This window comes from Canis lupus, chromosome 11 (assembly GCF_003254725.2).
Source record: "Canis lupus dingo isolate Sandy chromosome 11, ASM325472v2, whole genome shotgun sequence".
NCBI classification, from domain to species: Eukaryota; Metazoa; Chordata; class Mammalia; order Carnivora; family Canidae; genus Canis; species Canis lupus.
In genome coordinates, this window is record NC_064253.1 from 41,954,593 (window position 1) to 41,982,037 (window position 27,445).

Consider the following 27,445-nt stretch of genomic DNA (forward strand, 5'->3'; position numbering starts at 1 on the left):
TCCCCAAATCAAAGAAACTAATCAATTATGGGAAGGGATGAGTATCATGAACCTCTATCATTACCTCTTTACTCCATAAGCCATATTGAGCAGATTGTCCAACCTGCAAAACATACATTTAGCAAACTTCAGTTTTTAATTTTCCCCTTGATGTTCAAGAAAGCTGGATTTGTTACTGCCATCTTCCAAGGGGATATTTGTATGTTAATTCTATGTGAAATCTCAAAAGACCCATATATGGGTCTTTTCATATTCCTGAGAGAATGAGTACCCATTGCCATTAAGACGTTCCTCTGATGGATAGTTTATGGTTACAGCGATCAGTGACATACAGGGGAAATTTAGGTGGTTGTTTGAGGAAACCACTCAGAGAGGAAATGTGGAGGCTATGGAACAGTTTTTCTTTGGGTTCTCACCTATTGCTAGGTAAATTCTAGGTGCTCCACATGCACCTTCATGTACTTTATAGTACTGTGAAAGAAAGAAAAGAAAGAAAAAACAGAAAACAAAGAAAGAAAAAAGAAAAAGAAAGAAAACCAGATTCAAATGGAGTCACCTGTGCTGAGCCCCATGTCAGCAAACCAAGACTTAGTATCTAATCTAATAGGAGGTTCAAGAATTCAAACTTTAACCAATCTAGAATTACCTGGTCAGCCCTAGCAACGTACTCTGCCTGTAGAGACCCCTAACTCTTCCCCCAAAGGAAGGTGACCTTGCCTGAAAATCCACTCTTTGTTAGAAATGGCCCTTTTCCTGCTCCCTTCTGCCCATAAAAGCCTTCCATTTTGTACAGCTTCTTGGAGCTCCATTCTATTTCTTAGGTGAAATGCTGCCTGATTCATGAATTGTAGAATAAAGCCAACTTGATGTTCAAATTTATTCAGCTGAATTTTGCTTTTTAACCATTAAGTTTTATAATTCCATTGACTGCTGATAACTCCAAGGCACACAGATTAAGTGACTTGCCAAAGACCAAAGGGCTCATAAAAGTGGTGACACCAATATTCCATAAATTACCCTTCAACCTCTCAATTCTGAAGGACTTTCATTTCTTACAAAATGATGTATTATAGTCATGGAAAGAACCTTACAGATAGTATCAACTCAATCTGCCATTTCTCCATGTTCAACTAAGGTCCAGAGAAAGACAAAAGACTCCTTGCTTCTGCAAGCAACAGGGCAAAGAGTTCAGAGCAACAGGGCAAAGAGTTCAGACCCTGAGACTGGTACTTATTCTGACTATACTACAGGAAGTGTAGCTCTGCTCAAGGTGGAAGAAGCCACGTAGAAACAAACCAACCAACTTGAGCTTCTCTTAAAATTTCTAAAACAAAGGGCTGGGGTGGGTAGGTACCCTTTAAAACTCTCCATTCTTTTCCCATTTCAAAAGTTAAGTTGATTTTATAATACTTGATTCTTCTTGCTTTGTCAGTTTCAAAAGAGAGGATTCTGACGTTCCAAATTTCCATAATGTATACCAATTAATTACATGTGTTTAGAAGAAGTAAATACCTTAATTCACTGTAGACAAAACCACCCTCAACTGCCACAATGTTCAACACTCTCCAAGTGAGACCCTGAGGCAGGGGGAACAATTTTTTTTCTTTCAACACCTATGAAAGGTAAGCCTGAAAAATGTTTCAATGTTATTGTCTAACTTGTGGCCTCAAGTAAGGCTAGGGCACACATGAGAAAGCAATTGCTTCTAGTTTTATAAAAGCCAAAAAAACATCTCTTTCTGGTCTTTTAGAATTGGAAAAAGAATCTTCACACATTCCTATTCCCAATCACCTCTGGGCATTCTGTGTTTTGTAAAAATGGAAAGAAATAACTGAGCTGATGTAATGCAAAGTGTAAAGAAACAGAACAAATCACAATGACAAAGGATCCTCATCTGTATGTGTCTTTCTTGTCCCAAACCCTCTCAGGAACAGGGACATGTTCATTCCCCATTATGCCACTAAGCATAAAGCACAGGTCTAGATCACTGCAGGTTCATAATAACTGTTGACAAAGCAATAAGGTTACAAATACTATCCTTAACTATTTAGTCCAGAATGAAAATTACCAGGAGGGCTGGTTGGGGAGCCTGTTCGCACATGCAAGGAGAAAGCATGTGGGTGGAAAAAGTACACAGGTAGGAGAGCTTTGTTTTCTGCAGAGGCATTAAGTCAAAGATGTCATGCCTTTCTACTCCAAAAGAGAGGCCACAGACATCAGAAATAAAAATGCATACAACTTAATATCACCAACCTTACAGTAATCTGATACAGATAATATCCTACAATTACTGGAAGGATCAATAGAGAATGCATATGACACCTATAGAAAAGAATGGCCAATTAAAGTCTCCTTCCAAAGTGCTGAAGGGCTCAGATGCAAGATATCTTATCAATTCATTCAAAATAGTTACACCATCTCTGCCCAGGTAGGGACTGTCACACTCTGCCACCATCAGCTTAGTATACCAACCAGAAGTCCAGAGATGGAATCTCCTAAGCAAGTTTTCAGTATTTTCAAGACAGGATGGAAACCAAAACTACCCCAGAAGTGAATTACATGTGTTAGGGAGAGACATTTCATTCACCATTCTACATCCAAAGATTCTCCAGGCAGGGGCCTACGACTTTTATACTAGGATCTCTGAGGACCCACTCAGTGGGTCTCGTATTTGCCCCACCTATGAAATCCTACCATAACACTGTGATCCTGACCACTGATTTCTTTACTCAGTACCCATTTTCAGAAAAAATTCAGTCTTTTGGAACTTAAGCCAAGTTATCTGTCTAAACTTCCCATCTGCCACCACCATCTCCTTCCTCTCTCCCACATCACCCCCATCCCATTATCAAGGAGAGCAAGGAGGAGCATGGGACCTAAGAAACAGAATGAGACAGTGCTAAAGACTCCAGCCTGCATGCAGTTGGGCCTAGCAGTTTTCCTTGCTCTCTTGGTGCCACACATTCATGTTTCTCATGGGAGCTAGAAAAAAAGCAGTGGGTGCTCCATGTAGACACTATGTACCTCAAATCTTGTAGCAGTTGGAAAACTATAAACTAAGCATCTTATCTTGTAGTTGCCTAGCTTACAATATGCTCAGACATAGGACCACTATTACTCTCCAGAATTAAACATTTTTGCATTTCTGCTGGGTGTGTCCAGAGCTCAAGGACAGTCATCTTTTTATATGTGATCATTTAAAAAATAGAAAGCCAGTATTTAATGGAGACCAAGTTAGCAGTCTCCAGAATGATCCAGGGAGGTGTGAATGATCATGTACTACAGTATGGCAAGAAAATATTAAAGAGTCCATTAAAAAGATACTTTTAACTTTAAAAATATTCTTTATTCAAATGTAATGGATGCACTGCCCCCTGTATTCTCACTATCACTTATTCTCCCGAGGAAGACTGGGAAGTCCTTAAAGGGACAGTGACACCCTTCCCGTTTTGTAGCTTGGATATAATCCACTTTACAAATGACACATTAAGTGGATTTGGAGGATTAGATAGGGAAACCTAGCTGTAATTAAAATAACCCTCAAAGAAGAAATAGCTTCACTAAGATTTTTATAAAAATCATCATCATCACAGTCAGGATGACACCAGTAAGAGAAGCCCAAATAAACAAAAATGGGGAGAGCTAATTATTTCTCCTCTCCCTAGTAAAGTACACTATGAGGTTAGATACAAAATAATCCAACTTGAAGTTCAAAATTATCAAGGTAATTCTATGAATCTTGCTTTAAAGATACAGGATTTATTAAGATACAGGATAAATGAAATGTAAAGCTAGTCAACATGATAATAAAAGCAAGGCATTTAATATATTTCTTTCATCTTTACCTGTATTTTCTATGTTTGATTAGCATTTATGAGATAATGAATAGCACAAGCCCATGTTCACATAATTTATGAAAAAATATATACTGAAGATACATGTACTAAACATTTTTCTGTCAACAGGAATACAACTCAGACTAGGCAATATTTTGAACCGAACCATGTATTAGAGCATTCCCATTCCAAAGTTAGAGGTCTACAAAAAGATAACACCTTAGTTTCCAAGAAATTTAGCTGACAGACTGTAGGGAGGCCCACACACAAGTAGAAGGGGAAATGTGAAGTCAATTAAAGTCAGATAAAAATATAAAGAGAGATCACTAATAATAGGTAAGAAAGTGAAACTCTGAACTCTACAAATAATGGTTCTCAAAACTTCTCCAAAGTACTGGCCAAGATGTGCTCTGAAGTTAAACCGCAAGATCATCAACTTATCCCTTATTCCATTAGATGGTGTCATCTATTCTCTAAGAGAAAAAAAAAATTATTCAAGAGGACACCAGCTTCTCCCAAAAGGAAATTATCATAGTGCAACCAGCACATGCCTTCAACACAATGTAAGAATGGATTTAAAAGGCTCCTTTAAAAATGCATAAAAGCTTATAGAAGCAGGCACACAGGCAACATTAGACTAGATCACACTCAATAAAATTAAAGCTGCTCCATAAGAAGAGAGATGAAAAATTTGGCTGAAAGCTTAATTCTGACACCATGTCCCAAAAATGTACTTAAAGGGCTTGAATTATACTATCCATCCAAATAAGGATGGTTTTATTTTGAAAACTGTAGTCAATTAAGTGAGTATATTAGATCAGCAGTGCTCATGTTAAAATAATTATATGCACGGATTGAGAGTCATAAATTTCATGAGCCTACTTTTAAACTTTACCCTTATGCATGGGTTTTACTTTTTTTTTTAACCTTAAAAGATCGAGTACATTTCATGAATATTAAAAATATCCTTGGCTATTATTATATTTATAACTTGTAATCTCTAATCTCTTTCAACTCTCAAGGTACTATGACAACATAAAAAACACAGTGAGAAATGTTCTAAGTGTCTGCTGGAAGGTGACAAATTGAAGGCTAAGAGCATTTGGACACAGATGTTAGGGACGAAATATTTCTGTAATGATCTAGACTTGAATGAGAGAAGAGCAAAATACCAACAAAACAAGCAAGTTCTCTTAATTCAACAGTATAAAGAGAAAGGAGATTCAACCTTTCAACAGAAGGAAGGAGGGGAAAAATGAAGGTAAATGACAATCAAGTTTCTAAAATATTAAAGAAAAGGAACCAAACATATATCAGGTTAAACCTGAACTCTGGGAATAAAGGCTCCCAATTTCTTCTAACACTCAGTCTAGACCAAGCACTTTCACTGGGCTCAAAAACTAGTTCATTACTTATTATCTACACAGAGATTATGGAAGGAAGGAACAGAGGGCAGTAGATACAAGAGTCAGGAATCTGAAAGAACAATAAAAATCTTCCCCATTTTCTGAAACCAAGTTTCCCTTACAAAAGACAATTCTTATTCCCCTGTTTTCAGAATTTCTTTTTCTAAGAGTCAAGGAAAGAAGACTTTCAAGTTAATAGCATATGGAACAAAAAGATAAAAGCAAAGGATGGGTGGAAAGGTATTTAGAAATGATATTAAATTTGACCATCAGAACATTCTGGAAAGCTTTCCAAACCACAAGTTTGAAGCACGGAGAATGTACGGAGTGGGCTGGGTGGGGCTGTGTGCAAACACAGCAGTTTCCAGTCTTGTCTTTGAGTCTCCTGAATGCCTCACCATTGCAATGATCAGGTATTCTCCTGCAGATCCTGTAACCTTAGACCTGTGGTCCCATATCTCACTCATCATTCAGGCCAGATTCTCCAAACAAAGTTTAACTTAATGACTACCATAAGATGAAACCAGAGTTTACACCAGAAAACACTAGAACTAATGAACAATTTAAAATGAGCACAGCTTTCAATTAACATGAAAAATTTTTATTTTCACAGGGTTGAAATCAACCAATGTCTCAAAGAACCTTCTTCCATGTAAACACAAAACTCTTTTCTAGATTCCAAAGAGCTCTAAAGTTAACTGGATAGGCTGTCCAGGAAACAACTCTAAAATTCCCTCAAGTTTGTGCAAAATTTGCAGAAAATATTATTCACTTTAAGATGTCACACTGGAAACCAATAGGCAGAGCCTAAAATAAACAGTTTTATGAGATTTCTTTCTCCACAAGCTGCTCCAATCCATCTCTCCCTGCAGTCATGGCTACCATCTACCGTGGTCAAAGGCAGCAGTGTTACCTGACAATGCTTTAAAAAAAAAAGAAAAAAAAAAAAAAAAAAAGGCAAAGTTTAAAGCAGAGCGTGAACACAGGCTCAATCAACTGGGTAACCCAGTTATCCAGTTTCAAATGGATCCTTTTGACAGTATCACCTCTTCTCCCAAGGCAAAAGCTATCCTAAGTAGGAACAGAACATAGTGTTTATGGCGAATTTCTTTCTCACACCTCAGGTGACACAATTTTTTTTTTAAAGCAGGTATCTGACCGATTTAGCACTCTAAATATCCCAATGAAAAAAAATGCATGTGATTCAAGCTCAAAAAACGTAACTGCTCATTAAGCTACATTTCTGATCCTATTTTTGGTAATTAACTATTCTACCCCTGCAAGGAAAGAAAACTGATATGCACTTGGGATTTAAAAAAAAAAAAAAAAGCATGGGGTTAGATGGATGGAATTATGGCTGCAGTATACCATATGGCCAAAAAGGATATTAAAAAATGTTCTGGAAAAACAACCTGGGTAGCTTTGCTTATGAAACCGAAGTTCTTTGTGCCGTGTTTAATGTCTTAAAGTCACTGTTCTCACATGCAGATTAGAGAGGTTTTTAAAACGACAGTTGATTTGATTGTTACCCCACGTCTAAAATAAAACTTGAAAAATTGAAATATTTATGCTGTCTACAAGATAGAATGTCTTCTTTGAACTAAAGATGCATAGTCATTCTATGGACTATACAGGGGTCTGAACACTACCACCCACAGGCCAAATCCACACTGCCATCTGTTTCTGTATAGCCTAGGATTGAAGGATGGCTTTTACATTTTTAAGAGTTGTTTAAAAAAAAAAGATATATAAGCAACAGAGACCATGACCCCTGAAGCCTAAAAGATTTACTATCTGGCCTTTTATAGAGGAGGTTGGCCAGTGAACCCTTAAACAACAAGATATAAAAATTTTAAAAGGGGAGAGGAATCCATTTGTAGAAACTTAATGTTTTCACATAGGTTATATATTCTTGGTGGTGTACATATTATAAAACAAAGTAACTAAAAGTGCTTGACCTAAAAGCTGAAATACAAGAAGAAAATCTTACCAAGAAAAAAACTAGAAAGGGGAAATGAGAAGCACTGGAAACAGAAAGAACCCAGCAATCTGTCGGTCAGGGTTTTTCAACCTTGCAGAACTATTGTTTGAAGCTAGATGATTTGCTGTTGTTGGGGACTATACTGTACACTGTAGGATGTTTAGAAGCATTCTTGACCTCTAACCACCAGATGCCAGTAGCAAACCCCACCCAAGTTTGCCCACATAAATGTCTCCAGATGCTGCCAAATGTCCCAAGGAGCAAAATTACTCCCCAGCTGAGAACAATTGCTATAGCTTATTGTCCTTTTTTGTTACCACCTTCCATATTAGCAAAAGACACTACACCTCAAATAGGTTTTCTTTGTGGCCATAAGAAAAAGAAAACAACAGTAAGAGCAAACCAGAATCCTGTCAATAAAAGTACTGCATAGTGAACCTCAGATTCTTAGTAGCTGGGTGCAAGAACCAGACCAGACTTACCTAAAACGCTGTGCCTGCTGAGCTAGTGGTCCTGGATACCTTCTGTTTGGAGACTGGTACAGCTGGGAAAGGATGGCCTGATTGGTTTTTTGGCTTGGATTATTAGCAAACTTTACAGTGATTGGCTCTGTGGCACCAGGAGGTTTCTGGCCATTTAGGCCTTTGATAGCTTCTTCTGCCTCAATCCGCTTGTCAAATCGAATAAACCCTACACCCCTTGATATGCCTATTGGTAGATGTGGGTAAGGATTCGGGAAAGAGGGAGTGGAAGGAGAGGGAGGGAGAGAAGAAAAGGATAAATTAATTTTTCCTTCTCAAAAACATGTTTTCACCCACATATAACATCTGCCACAAATCAGAGGAGGAAAGTCTTACCTTACCTTAGTAGCAATTCAGTCTAGATCACAATTTTATATATTTTTCGATGCATAAAGTCATCTATACAATCTGAATATCCATTATTACATGCCTACCAACAAGCCAAGACAAACAGAAAGCACTCCGGATGTCCACATTCTCCATACCTGCCATCTTTGCGCTCTCTCATATACAACCTTGCCTTTAATAATGTCAACAACAGCATGCCTGAGTTCTAGTTCTCAAATTATGCTATCAGATAAGCAGCTCACAAATGAAGGGCACAGCAGATTCCTTTCTTATAAGGAGAAGAGAACAAGGCATTTGGATAAAAAATGCTAAAAAGCTGTGCTAAAAATACATCACAGTGGTTGAAAGAGATTTCAGCTAAATTTTTAAATAATAAAGTTCTACTTAACAATATTACATAGGATACTGGCCCTCTAAGAAAAATGTCTGAAGAGGCTTCTCTGATTCCCTGAAACTCTCCCACTGCTTTTAACTAGCCATACTTTATGAGAGAAGCAATATTATAAGGCGAAAAGGGGATCAAAGAGGACCTATATTTTTAAAACAAAGAAAATAGAAATAAAGCCTCAAAGCTTTCTAGCTCTAGCAGTGTTACTCCTATGGAAATGCCATCTTCTGTCTCATGCTCTCCCCACTCTGAGACACAAAAAAGGAAAGCAGAGGGATGGCCAAATACCTGCCCAGCTAAAAACCCCATCCATTTTATTTAATTAGCTTAAATGGGCTGGTTGAGGTAGCCATGGCTGGCCATCCAGAGAAACAATTGTAGAGAAACACTTTCTTGGCAAGCAAATTGGTACTAGCCATACCAGCTTGGGACTAGTAGCTAGAAAAGTCTAGATGATTCAGAGTATGTCAATGAAGAACAGAGTAAGAGGTTATTGAGAGAGATAGGCTGAGAAAATGTACTTAGACCATCAGGACTTATAGGAACTTTAAAAAGGAATGAAGTTCTACTTGCTTTGTAATTAACACTGTGTAAGTTCAATAGCTTAGAATGTTATTTTAAGGTGGAGAGGCATTCTTCCATATACATTTATCTCAGGCCTTTCCTATTTAAGTTGTATCAGTGGTACATTATTACCACCTGATGGCTGAATAACAAAATTGCAGGATTTTCCATTTCAGGTAAAGTGAATAATTTCACCCTGAAAATTTTAAGTATAAAGAAAAAATAATATGGTGAAATGAAAGTAAATATATCCTTTTAGTTATTCACTAACATGAAGAATTAATAACCACTAGAACTTAACTATTCCACGGGGAAAGCATTTGATTAACAGACTGAGTCACTTAAACCTGAGTACCTACAGGTACTCTAATCTGAGTATGAATAAAAATAACCCAAAGCAGGGCACCTGGGTGGCTTAGTCAGTTAAGTGTCCAACTGTTAGTTTCGGCTTAGGTCATATCTCATGAGATCAAGCACTCAGTGGGGAGTCTGCTTGAGATTCTCTCCCTATGCCCCTCCACTCACTTGTATGCTTGTACTCTTGCATGCCTGCGTGAGTGCTCTCTCTTTCTATGAAATAAATCAATCTTAAAAAAAAAAAAAAATGAATAACCCAATGGCTTGGTGCAACACCCACCTTCAGAGTTAAAAAGATAGGCTTTCTATACTAGAGGTGAAATCTACTTCTCCATCCACCAAGTTCTCACTAAGAATGACGAATTAAGAGGCACCTGGGTGGCTAAGTCCATTAAGCAGTTAAGCATTTGCCTTCAGCTCAGACCATGATCCCAGGGTCCTGAGATCGAGCCCCACATTAGGCTCCCTGCTAAGTGGGGAGTCTGCTTCTCCCTCTCCCTCTGCTACTCCTACTTGTACTCTTACTCACTCTCTCTCTCAAATTTAAATGATGAATTAAAAAGCATGAATGATATGAACCCAAAAAACGGCATTTCTGTTGCTTTAAGCAAATTTATCTGGATTGCTAAACCTGATTTCTTCTATTTAACTGATCTTCAGTCTGTGTGATAGAGTGACAGAATGTACAAGGAAAATTATAAATGCAGCTATGACGAAAAGACCATATTTTTACATTCCTTCCATAGACTACATTTTCTTCATACAACAAAACCTATAGCCATTTGCCCAAGCATGTATATGAAGGTAGATATCTCTCTACCCAGAACTCTAACAGTGATGCCTCTTATGCAGTGAAGCCAATTAACAGCACTGAGGAGAACACGGGATGCTTCTGTTCAAACTGAGATCAACTAAACTGATTTTCACCTGAAAACTTAAAAACTTGGCCTGATTTTAATCTGTAATCTACTGCTTAAAAAAAAAAAAAAGATTAGAGCAGAAATAAATGATACTGAAACCCAAAAAACAAAAAACAAGAGAACAGATCAATGAAACCAGGAGCTGCTTCTTTGAAAAGATCAACAAAATTGATAAACCTCTAGCCAGATACACCAACACAAAAGAGAGGACTCAAAATCAGAAATGAAAGAGGAGAAATAATGGTCACCCACAGAAATACCAAGGATTGTAAGACATTATCCACTGCTTCCTTTAGAAAGGAAATAGACACTATAATATATGATACATCTCCTCCGGTGGTATCAGAAGAGAGAGAAAAAGGAAAAAAACAGGGAAATTGAGAGGAAAGGAAACACACAAAAAAATTAAAGGAAAACCTATGTTTTCCCCAGAACCCACTAAATTTTAATGTGACTGCTTGAGTACATGGCATTATGGTTGACTTTCCCCTCCTTACCATGTTTCTCTGTTTTCAGTATGTTTTTAAAAAGAATAGCATTGTTTTCATAACAGAAAATTACAATTTGTTCTTAAAATCCATAATCAAACCTGTACTGCTAGCTTTTTAGCTTTTCTTTAAAAGCTTTGGTAGGAAAAAAAAAAAAAAAAGCTTTGGCAGAAGAGCTCCCTTATAAAGTTTTAATAAACCTATCTGTCTTCTGATTTTCGTTTGGTCAAAAGTTCTACCAGGAATTAAATAAATTTTTAACATTCAAATTTCAAACTCTTATACATGCCCGTGTAACACAGCATGGACCTGGAAACCATCCTGAACAGCCAGTGCAGACACACCGTTATCCTCCCTTAGAGAACTAGGTACATACTGCTGCATTAAACTACATTTTTATACAAAAAACAAGACTATTTAGTAGGAGGAGCACTTTATGAAGAGTATGGGGGCTTTTTTTCATGCAGCAGCTTGGAAATGAGGATTATATCATCTACAAATTTATTACATGCCATAAAACAGACTTCCAACCTGCCCCTTCGGGGTGGAAATGACTCAAGCTCGCTTACTCCACTCCACAATCTATTTTTATCCATGCATATTTATGAACAATTCCAGCAGAAAATTGCATTTTCTGGTCCACATATACCTTTGATGTGTTCTAGAGGCAAGACTGCTGTATGGAAAGGCAGAGTATTTCACAATCTGCCACTCAGAAATTGTAAAAGATTGTCTAGACCAGATGCCTACTTACCAGTGACCTGGTCAACAAGAATACGAGAAGTAATGATGCGTCCATATTGTGAAAAAAGCTGTTCCAACTCCTTCTGGGTCATTGTTTTCGGAAGTCCACTGACGTACAAATTTGCATCTCTGATAGAAGCTGAACTTGGACGAGCATAGGAAACCTAGGAAAGGAAAATTAAATTAAGCAAATACACATCCTCTATTACCTGCCTTCAGAAACTCAAAGACTATCTAAAGTTAGTTAGCAGCTTTTCCATACAGAGCACGTAACAAACAACACAGTTAAAGCAAGTCTGGCGTTAACAGTTTTACTCATTTCTGGAGAAATGCTCAACAAATGAGAAATGTCACGCCCCCAGAGAGGGAAAAGAGAGAATATTTAGCCCTAGGTTTGCAGGTTTTCAAAACAAACTACATAACACAGTAATACTCGTGGTAATAGGTTGTCCTCAATGGGGCCAACCCCCTAAACTAGAAATGTAGGCTCAAATAGTTAAGCTTAAAGACTCTAAATCCAACCAACATATTTTTGTGACCTGTTTTTGAGCCTCTCCCATTTCTGTAGGTGGTGGTACAAAGTTTCCAAAAAGTCACACTATTTAATCAGTAAGTACACCTTTTTGATTCATTGCCAAAATAACTTTCTATCATCCCAAAACTCTCAGAAATTTAAAATATGTGAATGAGCTATATCCCTTGTTACTCATCTTATTTTAGTACACAAGTCTCTGTAACATTGATTTTTCCAAAAGGTCTTAAGTCCCTTTATTGGTTCTACCTACCATTTTATGTATCCTTTCAAAATGCTTCCTCTCTTTAAGATATAATGTCCAAAATTCTAGAAGGATGGAAGACAAAGTAAGTCTGCCTGTATTTATTTGTAATCAACATTCTTCATGTAACCTCCATGCCTTAAGGAATTACATCTCTTTCTTATCACTGATATCCTCAATACCTTGGCATGTGATAGATGCCTGAATATTTGCTGAGTAAAACCCATTTAATACCTCACTGATCCTGTGGTCCACAGCAACCGCTAGACCAAGGACTTAAGGGACAGTTCATGCAGTCATTGAGAGCGTGCGCCCAAATTATAATCTACAGCTCTTTGCCTACAACTATCTCTGCCAATTTTTAGATAGCTCTAAATCTCATGTGCTATTCCTAACCACATTCCCTCTCCTTTAATTCTGAGCTTTTCTGGGCTAAGTCCAAGAACTTCACAATATTACCCACCCCCCACCTCCCACCTTTCAGATCATTCATAAAAATGGCAATGGGTCTAACTTAGATCAACTTGTTCAGGGATCATAACACGGTAACTTCTGCTTGCTACTTTTATCTATTAGTATCCATCTTTAATCTAGTCCACTGTTCACTGCAACAACAAAAACATCTTTTCCATTTAAACAAGCTTTTGGTATTTTCAAATATTTTCTCCATGGTTTACATTATGCCCACAGTGTTATCACCTTTTTATTTTTGGCTTTTCAGAAAAAGTTAGTCAGGTTTTATACTACTTTAAGAAAGTCTTATCTTTCATCCCTGCCCCACTCGTGTTAACATTTAATACTCTTAACCTTTATTCAACAAATTTGCTCATTAACAAGTGAAAATATACCTATTTGTCCAAAGACTATATCTGAGTCACATGAGGGATTGTCCTGTCTTAGAGACACAAGGAATTTGGAAGAGTGGTGGAGAGCAGATACATTAACTATTCACATGTGCTTTCTGTCTATGCCTCAACACTTAAGAAGAATGAAAGTTGGGAAACTTCAATGTAAGTGAAAAATAAGAAATGAAAGAAAATTCCTAGTGATCATCAAAATAATTCAAGTGAAATCTAGTCTTAGGACTGCTATAAACTGAAAACACAAAGCAAATGAATTACATACATACTCAGTGGTATAGAAAAATGAATACCCAATTTCTTTCCTAAAGCACAATTCTCAATTATCAGGGTAAGCTAAAAATCTCACCACTTCAATTCTTGCTTTCAGCGGCAGGGAACTCTTAGCAAGTTGGCAGTTAGTCTGCCCTGGATCACGTGATTGAAGTGCTCCCCTTACGAAGAGCCACCTCCCACAGGCAACAGAGTAAGCATCTGTACATTCTCAAAGTCGCAAGGCTCCCTTCTCAGGGAGGATGAAGCAAGCCATGGAGCAGGTGGCCACTCCATGAGCTTAAGCAAGGCATGAGATAGTGTAATATGGTTATAGGTGTCAGCTCTCTAACCAGAGTGCCTGGACTCAAAACTATATTCAATTCATTGAAGGCTCTGTGAACTTGCATAAATTATTTAAGTCTATTACCACATAACTGTACATTCTTTGTATGGTGACTAGGATTAATAAAATAATTTCTAATCTACACAAAACTTTTAGCATAGAACCTAAAAACCTAGCTGACTATAAATACTATTTACTGCTACATGCATCTGAGAATACAGGTAAAGACACAGACCATTAAAGCTGAGAGTAACCTGAGTCCATTACAGTGTTCCAGAATAATTTACTCATGCAGTGACATTTACTGCTCTGTGCATTTCAGAGGAGTGTGGGTGGAGTGTTTTAAAAGTTATCCTAAAATATATTTAGGAAAACCGGTTTATATTTAGTGCTTATATAAAAGCTTTGAAAACATACTTGGGTCAGTTATGTTATCTGTTTTTTTTTCTTCAATGTCTAGTCTTAGGTTTACATTGGTCCTTTAACTCTCAGCCTGTACTGACAATATTTTATTTTCTATATTCTTGATGCTCTAGCATCGGGAGCCATTTATCCTGGAGAGACTGCCCCTCCCAAGGATAGCTATTTCTTGGATAGTAAATGACTCCCCTGTGAGCGTGCCTTTGATATATATAAATAACCAACCCAGAGCCCACAGCCATAACTCCTTTATCAAATTCTCACACACCAAGCCTATTTTCCCTTTCCTAATCCTAGGGCCAGATGCCTGACAACTAGGAATCCCAATCCCAAGTCAAGCTGGAGTCCTCCAAAATTATTCAAATTAGCCAATGCTAAACTTAATCAGCACAACTACCCTGCCTCACCCTTTCCTTCCCACTAGCAACTCCAACAAAAGCTCTGAACCATACTCCACCCTCCTCTCTGCCTCTTGACTATCCCTGATGCTTCCCCATGTGGCCCTACAAGTCATGTTGCACCCTATTTCCAAAGATCTGTAACTATAAACTTCTATTTTCATAATGATAATTTCCATATCTATATGTCCTACCATACCTTATTAAAACAAACCCTAGGTATATTTTTAGAACGCAGCTACATTAAAAGAGCTCCAAGAACCAATAATAAGCCTCCTCAAGACTTATTTTTCAGTAATTTTGTAAAAGAACTGGTTCCCATCACTACAGGCAGGATAGAGGTGATCACACTGCATATAAATTCACGATAGTAACAAATAATATTTCCATTTAATTTACACTTAGGGACTTACAAGACTACACCATGTGCAAAGCATTTTTAAGCAGTGTTTTGTTTGTGGTAGGTAAGGCACACATTAACATATTACAGCTGGGCACATAGGTATAGACAAGGTAAATAACATGCCTAATGTTAAATACCACTAGATTCAAACTGATCCTTCTGACCCCATATCCTTGTATCTTTGTACAGTTTTCTTTCTACAATTTACCACACTATAGTAAATTTTGTTCTGAAAGTGTGGAAAAATTAAATGGATCTTGGCTATTTCTTACACATATAGTCAAACTGAGCTAAGGCAGCAGAAAAGAGACACTAGAAATCATTTCTAGACACTAGAAATCATTGTTAAGTCAAAGTTATTTTATTTCATTTTCTATTAATATTTTCTAAAAAGTAACTTCTCCCAAGAATGAGTGGTCACTAGTTGAGATTCACTGCAGAAACTGCACATGATAATTAGCATTTTTAAATTAGCTTTATTACTTTCCAATTCTTAAAATGAATTAAATGAGCAATATTATCTCCTCACTACCCGTCATCCACTTCCAAGAAATAAAAATGTAAGGAAGGGCAACCATCCCTCTCCCGGACCAAGGGGACATGTGTCACCTCCATACCTTTGTTTCCTCAGGATTAACAAGCCCTTCCTCTGCTCTATCAAGGACACCACTGTTAATAACATCCTCCCTTCCAAGACAGGCAAAACATTTCTTCTTCTTCTATCTCAAAGGATTATAAACAGAATGTGTACTTAGATCAAAGTAGGAAGAAGACTCCTGCAGTGGAAGACAGATTTGTACTCTGGAGATTCCAACTAGTTTCCAGACAAAATTTTATATCTAGCAATTATCAGCAAATTTCTCCATTCGTATTTTTCTGTGGATGTGGAATTTCTACTGGTGCCTTGAATCACTCACTTAGAAAACCATTCTTGGGCTAACTCAAACTTCAAAGTGTTATGTCTATTTTTATGGTTCTTCAAGGTTAAAACCTCTTGAAGAAGATGCAAGAGATGGTTTTGTTTTATGGCAAACTATGTATTAGAAATATTTCAATACAATGAACCTTCAGCGTATGTCCCAGTGGGGTCAAAATAGCTTCTTCCTTCACCAACTGCAAGCTGTTCTCCAATCTACTTTCACTGGATTAATAGAATGGGTTTGGATTTTAAATTTTCACTGCCATTTAAACAGGTGAATATTTAATGCCTGAGGAGCAAGGTTATGAAATGTCAAAACTACTAAGTGAAGGATCTAATTTAAGAGGCAGCCAGAGAGTCTGCAATTTAAATATTTAAAGATGATACAGGGAGTACAACACTGAACACCAATCTACTCCAAAGATAGCAATTTAAAACTCAGGTTTTTTCTAGAATTTCTCACAATCCTACAAGTGATATAATAAACAAAGACAAGCAATACTGAGATTACTTGAGGGGAAGGAAGGGAAGCAGTTAGAAGTATAGACAAATGCTCTAGCCAACGGCTTCTCAAATTGTTCTTCAAAATGAGATCATGCTGGACAAAACAGAGATAAAAATAGGTTTATCAAAGTAATTAGGTCTTGAAAATGGAATAGTTTGAAACACAATATATTCTTTGTAATTAAAAACGCATTTCTTCATCAGCAACTAAAACTAATTATACATTAAACATTCAAGGACAAGTAACATATAGACTAAGAATGGGCTATCAAAACACAGGTTAATCAAAATACACAGAACTAAAGGAATGAAAATATCTTATGGATAAGAATTAGAACTTTATTACATGTACATAGTAAAGTTTAAAATCCCAATATATTACTTTGGGTAGAAGTCCACTGAAATGCTTTTGTCCAGAAATACAACTGCTCTCATTTCTCTCTAATTCATCAACGAAAGATCAGTGACAGTGGACATTAATACCAACAGATTAAAGAGATAAAGTCTATACATGAACAAAGCAATTCCTTCTTTATTAAACTAAGGACATTTGAAAAACCTCCCACTGGCAAGATCACCATTGAACAACTTCTATCACTTGTCAATTACTGACCCAGGACTATAAACATTAAACCTGAAAATTAGGTACTTGCCACTTCAGACTTTTTTGAAAAGCTCCATTCAATCTCTTCAACTGAAAGGAGTGGACAAGGTCATGCTTGTGCCTATTTAAACTGAGAATTAATTGCTGTTCCTATCAATAAATGGAGTTTTGATGGGACTATCTGAAAAATGACAATCTCACTAAATAAAAGTTGCTCTGGCTCCAGTAGGCAGTAGCAAAGGTCTTGTGGCAGCATTAAGGCTTGACAGACAGGTGGGTAGACTGGACCCTCCAAAAGAGCTCAGAAGTAAAGTACACAGATGGATGCCATCTCCAACCACAATTCAGGCCACAGACCTCAAAATTCACCTAAAGGGAAGAACTGTACTTTTATCTGCCTCTAAATGCAAAACCCCACCAGGAACAAGTCTCAAACACACATCAAGGCATATACATATCACAGCCTAAGATTACGTTTTTTCAAGGGCATATTTCACAAATGGTTGCAAAGGAGTAACCCTGAGAGAACAAAGCATACAAAAATAAGTCCATAAGAAATTAAAGATTAGCTCTAGCAAAGGTGTTAGAGCTAAAAGCAATAATCACCCCTAACAGGAAGGCTTAAAAAGGGTATTATAGATTAGGGGAGTTACCTTTAATAAGTATTCCAAGACAAAGAATTCAGAAAACCACATCAGTGGAAAATACATGGGAGACCTCAAATTTTACTGAGACTCAATTTGTTGAATGCTTTAAGTCTCATAAAGATTGTTTTAATTCAAGAAACACCACAAAACACAATTGTGCTCTTCTCTGCTTCAAATCCCTCAGGGGCTCCCTAATGCTTTAAGATTAATTTCAAATTTCTTAGTTCTTTATGTTCCGGGCACGGACTCCCTTCTCTATATAAACACACACAACCTTCAGTAGTTTTCCAAACCTTCCTCTCTGACTTCCCTGTGTTAGTATAACCTACTCCTCCCACTCAACTAAATGTGAGTCACTTCAGATTCAATAAGGGCATTGCTGAGTGCCTAACGTCTACTCTCACCACCTTCTCCCATCGTAGTTTCCTTGCTGGGACCCACACTGCATCACACATCTTGTTCTCGTCCATACGGAGGAAACCAAGATCAATTTGTTTCTTATTCTGTCTCGTAATTGCGTGATGTCCTTGAAATAAGTAACCTAGTCTTTACCCTACACTGCACACCCTGGTACCTACCACATATTTACTGTAATGAAAAGGATTTACAATCACACACTAGGTGGGGAAACTTAGTTTCTGAAATCTTGTCTTAAAAAGTTAAGAAGAGCTATAATCTTTTTTGTAATACAGCAAACATCGCATGTGATGGTTCTCTGTGCATAGACTAGAATGCAGATAGCATTAAACATGTCAGGAATGAAGTTTCATTTCACAAATTGGGGACTCAAATCCCCAGAAGCAATAAAATCCTTAACAGAATAATAAATTGCTGGGCGATGTGGGGTAGCAGCGGGGTGGGGGGGGTCCTTAATTTTGGAGCAAAAAGGAAACAGAAATCACTTAGCCCAATTTCTTGATATTTAGAAAAGAGGAAGACTGAGGCACACAAAGGTGAAGTGACTTGTCCAAGGATGCAGAGCAAGGTGTAGGATTGAGGACTTGCTGCTTTGTCAAGGGATTTTCCACTACACCACTGGCTGCAACAGAGCCTGAAATCATACAAGATTCTAGCAAAATGACAATTCTTGGGAGGATGATCAGACATTTACAAGGAAATACCAGAAGAGATATGCAAGAAGGTAAGTATTTTAGTTCTGCTGAATTTTTTCTTCTATACACCTAAGAAAATTTGAATACATCAAAATGGGTCTTTTCCTTAGAACAGTTCCTGTATTTCTTCCACTGCTAGTATTGCCTGAGAACTACTTAGGAGATGTCTATGAAAGAGCTAAGAGAGGTGGGAGATGGCAGCTGAAAAAGAAAAATCAAGAGTCTCAAGACTATTGCTTTACACCAAGTAAATTGAAATGTACCTCAAATAGAATATTTTAGGTATTAAACAGGTTTTTTTAATTACATATCATTTAATGGAAAGGGAAAACAGCAACTGGGTATACTACACTAGGGACTATCCAGCTTCACATCATTTCCAAGTTTTAGCGCAATAACATTAAATAAAATTCAAAGCAATTGATCCTTATATCCAACTTAAAAATGAACCAAAGAATAAGTGATGTCATAAGAATAAAGTGATCCTGTATGGCATTATTAAAAACAACGCTAACACTACAGAACAGCAACAGAAAAACAAAAGGATGCTGGTTTTAAGATTTGTATTAAGCAACTCATCACAAGCTGGATACTTGACAGCCTCTCTTAAACTCAGCCTCTGAAAAACTACACTGAGCAGAATCTATCAAATGTTCCCCAAATCAGAGGTACCTGGGTGGCTCAGGTCATGATCTCAGGGTCCTGGAAACCCACCAGATGGACTCCCTGCTCAGTGGGGGAGTCTGCTTCTCCCTCACCCTCTGCCCTTCCCACCTCGTGCTCCCTGTCTCATAATAAATAAATCTTTTAAGATTTTTTATTTATTTATTCATGAGAGACACAGAGAGAGGGGCAAAGACATAGAGGAAGAAGCAGGCTCCTTGCAGGGAGCCCAATGCAGGACTCGATCCCCAGACCAGGATCACGCCTTGAGCTGAAGGCAGACACTCAACTGCTGAGCCACTCAGGTGTCCCGGTAATAAATAAATCTTTTTAAAAATGCTACCCCCCAAAAAATAAATAAATAAATAAATAAATACATACATACATACATGCTACCAAATTTGTTTCATGCACGTTTATCAGTTAAATGAGGGTCTAACAGACTGTCCTGATATCTTTGTTATTTTTTTTTAAGATTTTATTTATTCGTTCATGAGAGACACAGAGAAAGCGAGGCAGAGACACAGGCAGAGAGAGAAGCAGGCTCCACGCAGGGAGCCCAATATGGGACTCGACCCCGGGTCTCCAAGATCACGCCCTGGGCTGAAGGCAGGTGCCAAACTGTGCCAAACTGCTGAGCCACCCAGGCTGCCCTACATCTTTGTATCTTATTAAAGTATAGTTTTCTTAAAATTTTATGAAAGTATCAAAGTATTTAGTATACTACCCAAGTTAGCAGATCACATCTGCCCTTCCATTTTGCTTCTGCCTGGATGAAGATTCAACACATGATTCAACAAGGACTCCGCTGGTAAAGGCAAACAGGGAGCCTGTGGTAAAGCATTCTTGAAATGCAACTTAAGCAGAAAACACCTTCCAAATTTCTAAAGATCTCTGTATGTAAAGACGTTAACAAAAAAATAAAAAACAAGTGATGCAACATCTGAAGGGAGTGGAGGATTAAATCTGATCTACAACTATAGTGGCAATGCATCAGTCATCCTAAAATCTAAGCAGGAATCTATCAAATGGAATTAATACTCCATTTCCAATCCCGTATCTTCACTTAGCCCATTAATATTTTGGAAAGTGATTACACTAAAGTGGCTTGGAAAAAAAAAAAAAAAAGTGGGAGTTTCAGCTGTAACAACTAGACTTCATTCCTACCCTCTCAGCATTAGGAAATTTTCTGTACTGGTTAGGAAAAGCAGACTCCCTTACTGTTAACATTAAAAATACGAAATGAGATTATTTATTTGGCCACATATCTTCAGAAGTATTAAGGAAGGGACACCTGGCTGGCTCAGTTGGTAGAGCATGGGACACTTAATCTCATCAGGGTCATGAGTTCAGACCCCACATTAGGTGTGGAGCCTACTTAAAAAAAAAAAAAAAAAGAATAAGTAATATAAATAGGCTAGAATTGAGGCAAACATGAATTAGTTTAGTACTAGGTCAAAAAACTTTTAAAGGCAAAAGAAAATGCATTATTACTCGTGAAGTTCTGGCTGCAACAGAGCATACTCTGAACTGGTGGCCAGAAACTGATGCTTGTCCCAGAGCCGTCCAAAGTTATGAAGTAGTAAAAACCAGGGCATAGAACTGCATGGAGCTAAGTTCAGGTCCTGTCTCTGTTACCTTACCAGTTATATAACTAAGAAGTAAATAAGTTCTGTATAGGTCCATCTGAAGCCTCTATTTCTTCATTTTGCAATCTGATGTTAATGACAGATGATAGTCCTTACCTCACAGGGACCTCACAAGGATTAAATGGGAAAATGTAACTATTAGCACAGAGCTGGAGAACCATAATTATGTTTCACCATACTATAAGAATTTCATGTATATATAAAATCTTAACAATATAAATAATGATAGCCCCAAACATTTATTAAATGTTTACCATGTGCCAGGCACTGGTCTCAGTAGGATGGATGGATGGATGGATAAATCAATCTATCTATCTATCTATCTATTTAAGAGAAAGAGAGAGAGAGAGCGCACAGGTATGAGGTGGAGAAGGTATGGCAAAGGGAAAGAGGATCCCAAGCAGACTCCCTGCTGATTGCAGAGCCCTGATGCAGGGCTTGATCTGAGGACCCTGAGATCATGACCCAAGTCAAAATTAAAAGTAAGACACTTAACCAACTGAGCCACCCAGGTGCCCCTCAGTATATTACATATACTATTACTTAGTTGAATTGACCCTAACAGCAAGGTATGGATTGGGTATTATCATTAGCATCTCCAATTTGTAAAAGAAGAAACTCAAATATAACTATCTCTGAGAAGACATAGGAAGACACAGGAAGACACAGAGGCGGCCATTTGGCACAAGAAAGATTATGCACTTTAACTGAAAAATAGTTCAAAGATAAAATAAGGCTTCTCCCAAATCCTGGCAGTTATTATCAAAATTAACCCTTACTAATTAGTACAATATTACAATACAATATTGTAAGTATTCTGTAAGACAATGGCAGAGGAGTGTATTGGAAAGCCCAAAGCCTGGTTGACGCTTGAGGAAAGGCTGTCTTACTATCATATAGAAGGTCAACAACCAGCATCTTTAAGCGGGCTGATAGAAAACACCAACTTTATTTTATTTCTCTAACCGAACTATTGCATATTAAATCCTCCCACTTCCTTATTCTCTCTCATAAAGATCTGTTAGAGCCTAAAGTTAGATGCAAAATGAGAAACAGAGGAGAAACAGAGAATCATCTCTATTTCAGGGAGACAGTGGCAGAAATAATAAATGGACTTCGGGGAACAGTGCCTAATTTCAGATTAGGGTTGCATGTATGTTTCTGAATGTGGGATGGGTTACAAGTCACCAGTCAATCAGTACCTAATGACTCAATGTGATTTCACAGTAGAAAAAAAAATACTGGCAGGAGTACTGTGAATTTTTCATTTTGGACACTATCACTGTGTATACTAGCAGGACATTACAGAGACTTAAAAAAAAGGAAATCTCAGTACTTAGTGCTCAATACTCAGATGTGTCTGGGGCCTCTTCAACATTGCCAGAGCAGCAAACTACCTCAAAGCATCCTCCCAGGGTAACAGTACGACAATTCACTTACAAAGCTTTTACGTTATTAGGCTGTAAGTTCCTAAAGGGTTGAAACTAATTCTTACATGTGCAACTATCTCATAGCCCCACTCTCAACTAGACACTCCAATTCCTCCTAAATGAAAATATTCCATGGCCTCCTGCAGGGGCTACTTCTGAAGTACCTCTCAGGCAAGATGATTAGAAGGTGTGATGCTTGTCCAACAATCTGGCTTTCTGTGCTTCACTGGAAACAAGACAAGTTAAACTGGCTTACAGAAAAATAGACGTACTCATTCAATTCTTAGAAAACCATTCTCCAGTAGTAGCTTCTTAAGGGTTCTTTCAAGATTCTGAAATTTGATCAGATGCAATCTCCAACAAAAGCCATGCTATCAAGTTACCTGTTACAATTTTACCTCCAAAAATAAACTTAAAATATAATTTATGTAGTACTGGGCCATCTAGTAGATCTAAAGCACTACCAACAGATTAAAACGCTGAGTTAGAAAGTTAAACCTAAAAGGTCTCCACAGTACTCAGTAGAAGCAAACTGAAGCTGTTTCACAATAAAAGTCAACAAACACTGGTTGGTATTGTGTAGAAAAAGGAGGAGGTTCTTAAGGAGCCAAATTTGTGGCTTGAACATAGCCCCATCTAAGGTCTAAGAGAAAAAAAGGAATACATGAAAATGACAGAGGACAAAGATACAAGGCTGATGCAAGTTATGTAGAAAATCACACATAAAAGGAAAACAATAGTTAAATCCTCATTAACTATAGAAAAGAAAAAGCAGGTAAGTCTTTTATATATCCTTCACTCGACAGTGTCTTCAATAAATAGTAACACCTATCAGAAAGTGTCAGTTTCACTTTTGGCTTCACTTAAATGTGAATATTCCTATCTTTGAGCATACAGAGCACATCTTCACTATTCCTTATAAGCAATAGATAGATACTTCCTCATTCAAAAATTTTAAATAAACGCTTATTTTGTGAATCGTTCTGAACACAAAGATGTCTGCCCTCTGAGAGCAGACCACCAAAGAGGTAATGTACAGTAAAAACCGAATGCTTTTATGGCCAAGTAGTAGTATTGAGCAGTATATATAGGCAGAGAATGACCCAAGGCAGGGTCTTGACTTTGACTTGCATACTCAAGGATGAGGAGCCCAGCTAAAAGAATCTCTGCAAAACAAAGAAAACACTGTAATAGCAAGCTGGGGCAGATTCTGGAGCCTGTAAATGTCACAATGAAGCTTTTATGAGCAGGGAGTGACAGTCCACAGAAACGTATACGTGTAGGTCAAATACATATACAATGTGGAGATAATTTTCCCATAAGCTAGGTGAGTGGAATAGTCAAAATCAGTGTGGCAATTTTAAAAGCTAATTTAAATACCATCTACAATAAGTTCCCTTTTCTTCTATAACTAAAAGAAAAACTGCTTTGCCGCAATGTTGGTTCAGAAATCCAAGTCTTCTTTGACCTACTTATACATACAGTAATGAAAATATAATGATCCTATTTCTGTGTGTACACTAAATACTCCACAGAGAAATTTCATCTTGGTACCATCTTTAAATATCTTAAATGAGTCTCACAGGTTACCATGGATCTTTGCAGAACAAGGCAGAGAGGTATCTATGAACAAATGAATTAATCTGCATAAAATTCATTGCTATAGTTCCTTTTGTGAATTAGATCTTCACTAAAAAAGGATAAATGTAAACTATGGGGGTAGGATTAAATTTTCCTATCAATCACTTTCATAGAAGGTTAATATTTGACAGAATGAGTATACAGTTTCCAAGTTTCTTCCAAAAAGTACATGTCACATAAAGGCCTCTGTACCTTTGGATGAGACATTCTTTCATGTGTAATACCTGTCTTCTTTCTCTAGGAGATAAACCCTATTTTGCAAAACCCTATCACCTCTGAAACCATTGAAGAGGCTTCTCAACAGCCAGTAACATAACCATTCCCATTGTGCTCTGCATTAGCTTATCATACATCAAAAAAAAAAAAAAAAATCATATAAAGTGCTATCTCTCCCTACTACACAATGACATCAAGGACAAGACGACAGTCTACGGCCATACCACCCTGAACGCACCCGATCTCATTTGATCTCGGAAGCTAAGCAGGGTTGGGCCTGGTTAGTACTTGGATGGGAGACAAGACGACATCTTGTCATATTTTAGCATGGCTCCAACCTTTTAGCAAGGCTGACTGGGTCATACTAGACACTCAAAACACTTGGAGAATTAAGTACTTCATTACTCACAGATGTGCCCTATCCAAGATTGTATGGTCTTTAAAAAAACAATTTGCAATTACTTTTTTAATATCACATTTGATATCTTTGTCGGGGGGGGGGGAAGCACAGGCATGATGGACATTAATAACTTTTAAAGCATATGCCCTAAAAACTAAATAAATAAATCATATGCCCTTCTATACAAACTTGGAAACTAACTGCTGAACTTGCTATGATTCCATATAATAGAAAAGGCCTTAACGGGATTAGACTCTTGAAGATGAAGTAACCACTTTTACTAAACCTTTAATGTTCTTTAAAAATTATCCTCAAACATCCAAGGGAAAGTTCTAACAATCTTCCTTCAAACACCTGTTGTAAATGTAAAAACAGTTTGTAACCCACTACATTACAACTAAACTGAAAACACTCCAGAAATGTTTTCGGGCCTGATTTAACCCAACTGTCAGGAATCTAATGTGTGTATGTGTATATGTACACACATATATGCACAAAAAGGAAAACACTTCCTTTCAAGGGGAGCCGGTCTTTGGTAAGCCTTAATGAGTATAAACTATACATCATTTAAATAAAATGACTGTAACAAAACTTTTGGTTGCCTATGGCATTTGTCTCTCAAACAGACCTAGATGAAAATTTGTGTGTGAAACACATGGATAACATAGGAGAAAAGGAAAAAAAGGATAATATGAATGTTATTATAAATCTTCCCCAGAGCCAAAAAAAGTTTTACCAACATATATTTTGTGGACCTGACATAAGTTATACAATGATGAAAAATTTATTCAATAGATAATTTAAAAGGAATAACCCCTGAAATATTACTGAATGTTTTATAACTTCAACCTACCAAGATATTTTTCTCTCAACATGATTAGACATTAGAGAATAATCACAGGGAAAGCTTTTTTAAATGAACTGATTTGCAGGACTAATAGTCTCATTCAAAGACAATCCCTCATTCTCCAAATATCTATTAGACACCTGAGCTGTATATCCCCCAAACAGCTTTAACAGAAAGTAATTACTATATTCCTAAAGGCTTTTGTAGGACAGTTGTGAAGATTTTTACAAGAAAGAGGGTTTTAAGGAAAACATGGACAACCTTACCTGTACACAATGAACAGACTGTATCACTGCCATTCATAAACTCCTCCAAAAATTTAAAGAGGAGCAGTCGGAGACGATAACCACGTTTACCTGTGCTGCAAGACAAAGTGTTCTCCTGCTTCAGATGTGTGGAAGCACCTCACTTTACCTTGAGAATCCAGTCCTGCAGTATTTAATTACACTGTCGGGAGCACCGAATGGTCTGGCACCATGCCCTTTCCCTGGGTCTTGCTGATTGATAGCATCAATAACATTCACTGGCTGTAATTAAACCGCCAAATAGTACCCCCTTTGCCACTTGGTAGATCAATGTTCTTTAATACTCAGAGGACAAAATACAAAGGTGAGAGGGGTGTTTTTAGCCCTCACCTTCACAGCTCATTTGACTTTGTGTGCCAGCAGTGTGCAGACAATGCATATTTCACAATTCCCCCAAGACACTGGTTAATGAAGAACACTACGGAAAATCCTGTAAGTTGATGACAATTACTTATTAACCCATTTTTGCAAATCTGAGAACAGAGCCATTCTAAGCCTTCTGGTGACAGTATGCACTGCCTTCACACAGCCTTGGGACAAAATTGCCAAATAGGTCAAAAGGTTTCTAAATTAAGGTAATATACAGTAAATTTTTTTTACTTTAAATATTTATAACATGTTATCTGGGAGAGTCTTTATGATAAAAGAGCAAATTCCCATTTATTCAAACCCTGACAAGCAAAGTTCAACCAACCAAATACTGGGGAGGGGAAAAAAGGGGTGTGGTTGGGAGCCTATTAATAGGAAATAAATTTTTATTGCCTTTTAAAGGCAACTTCCATATTCTGATTCACAATCCATCTTGAATCATATAATTCAACTCCCAATCTCTATACTAATATGAAATACCCATTTTAAATGAATGAGCCCCAGAAGAACCATACTGCAAACTCTCTACCCTCAGAATCAAATATTAAATGACATTTATGTACTTGTAATGCTAGAAGTATTTAATGACACTAAAATGCTCTGAAAATGAGTACCCTGTGTGTTTTTGAGAGAGAGACAAAGAAAATATTATTTAGGTAAATCCAGCATTATAAAAGTACATCTGTTAACCACAAGTATTCCAGACAATTTACGATAGAACCCACAAATGAAAATTTTATTTACATGTAGATTTGTTTTTGAAACAAGCACCACAAACCTATCCAAGTTCAAAATCACTAGGATCTACCAAATGATGGTCCTCAGGTCAGACCATCAACCTATTAACAATCACCGGTAATGACTGGTTAAAATACAATCTCTGCTCTCACTCAGCAGATAATCAGATTCAGTAAGTTTTGATTAGGGTCAGAAATATACATTTTATCAACCACCTCACCCCAGGGATTCTGATGAACATTAATGTTCTAGCAGTTCCTCATATAGAAGGATTTTAAATAGGTAATCCTCCAATTCCAGGGCATATTCAGGATTTCTAGAAACTAGCTCATAAAAATTACAGTGTCAAGCTCTCCTTATCACCCATCAATATTGGTTTCCAAATGAGTAAAA

At 37.3% G+C, this 27,445-nt stretch overlaps 1 protein-coding gene across 23 annotated transcripts in view; it reads right to left on the reverse strand.

Annotated features, from left to right (window-relative positions):
- ELAVL2 (ELAV like RNA binding protein 2) overlaps positions 1-27,445 on the reverse strand; it is a 143,056-nt gene that overhangs the window by 3,317 nt on the left and 112,294 nt on the right. For 19 of the 23 annotated variants that reach the window (XM_025432551.3, XM_025432547.3, XM_025432558.3 and 16 more), the window contains 3 exons: positions 11,564-11,717; positions 7,706-7,931; positions 65-103 (listed from right to left, as the gene is read on the reverse strand). In XM_025432551.3, the coding sequence (XP_025288336.1) occupies positions 65-103; positions 7,706-7,931; positions 11,564-11,717 (419 nt within the window). The remainder of the gene's footprint in view (positions 1-64; positions 104-7,705; positions 7,932-11,563; positions 11,718-27,445) is intronic. The other 4 variants (XM_025432557.3, XM_025432556.3, XM_025432554.3 and 1 more) reach the window with 1 other exon arrangement.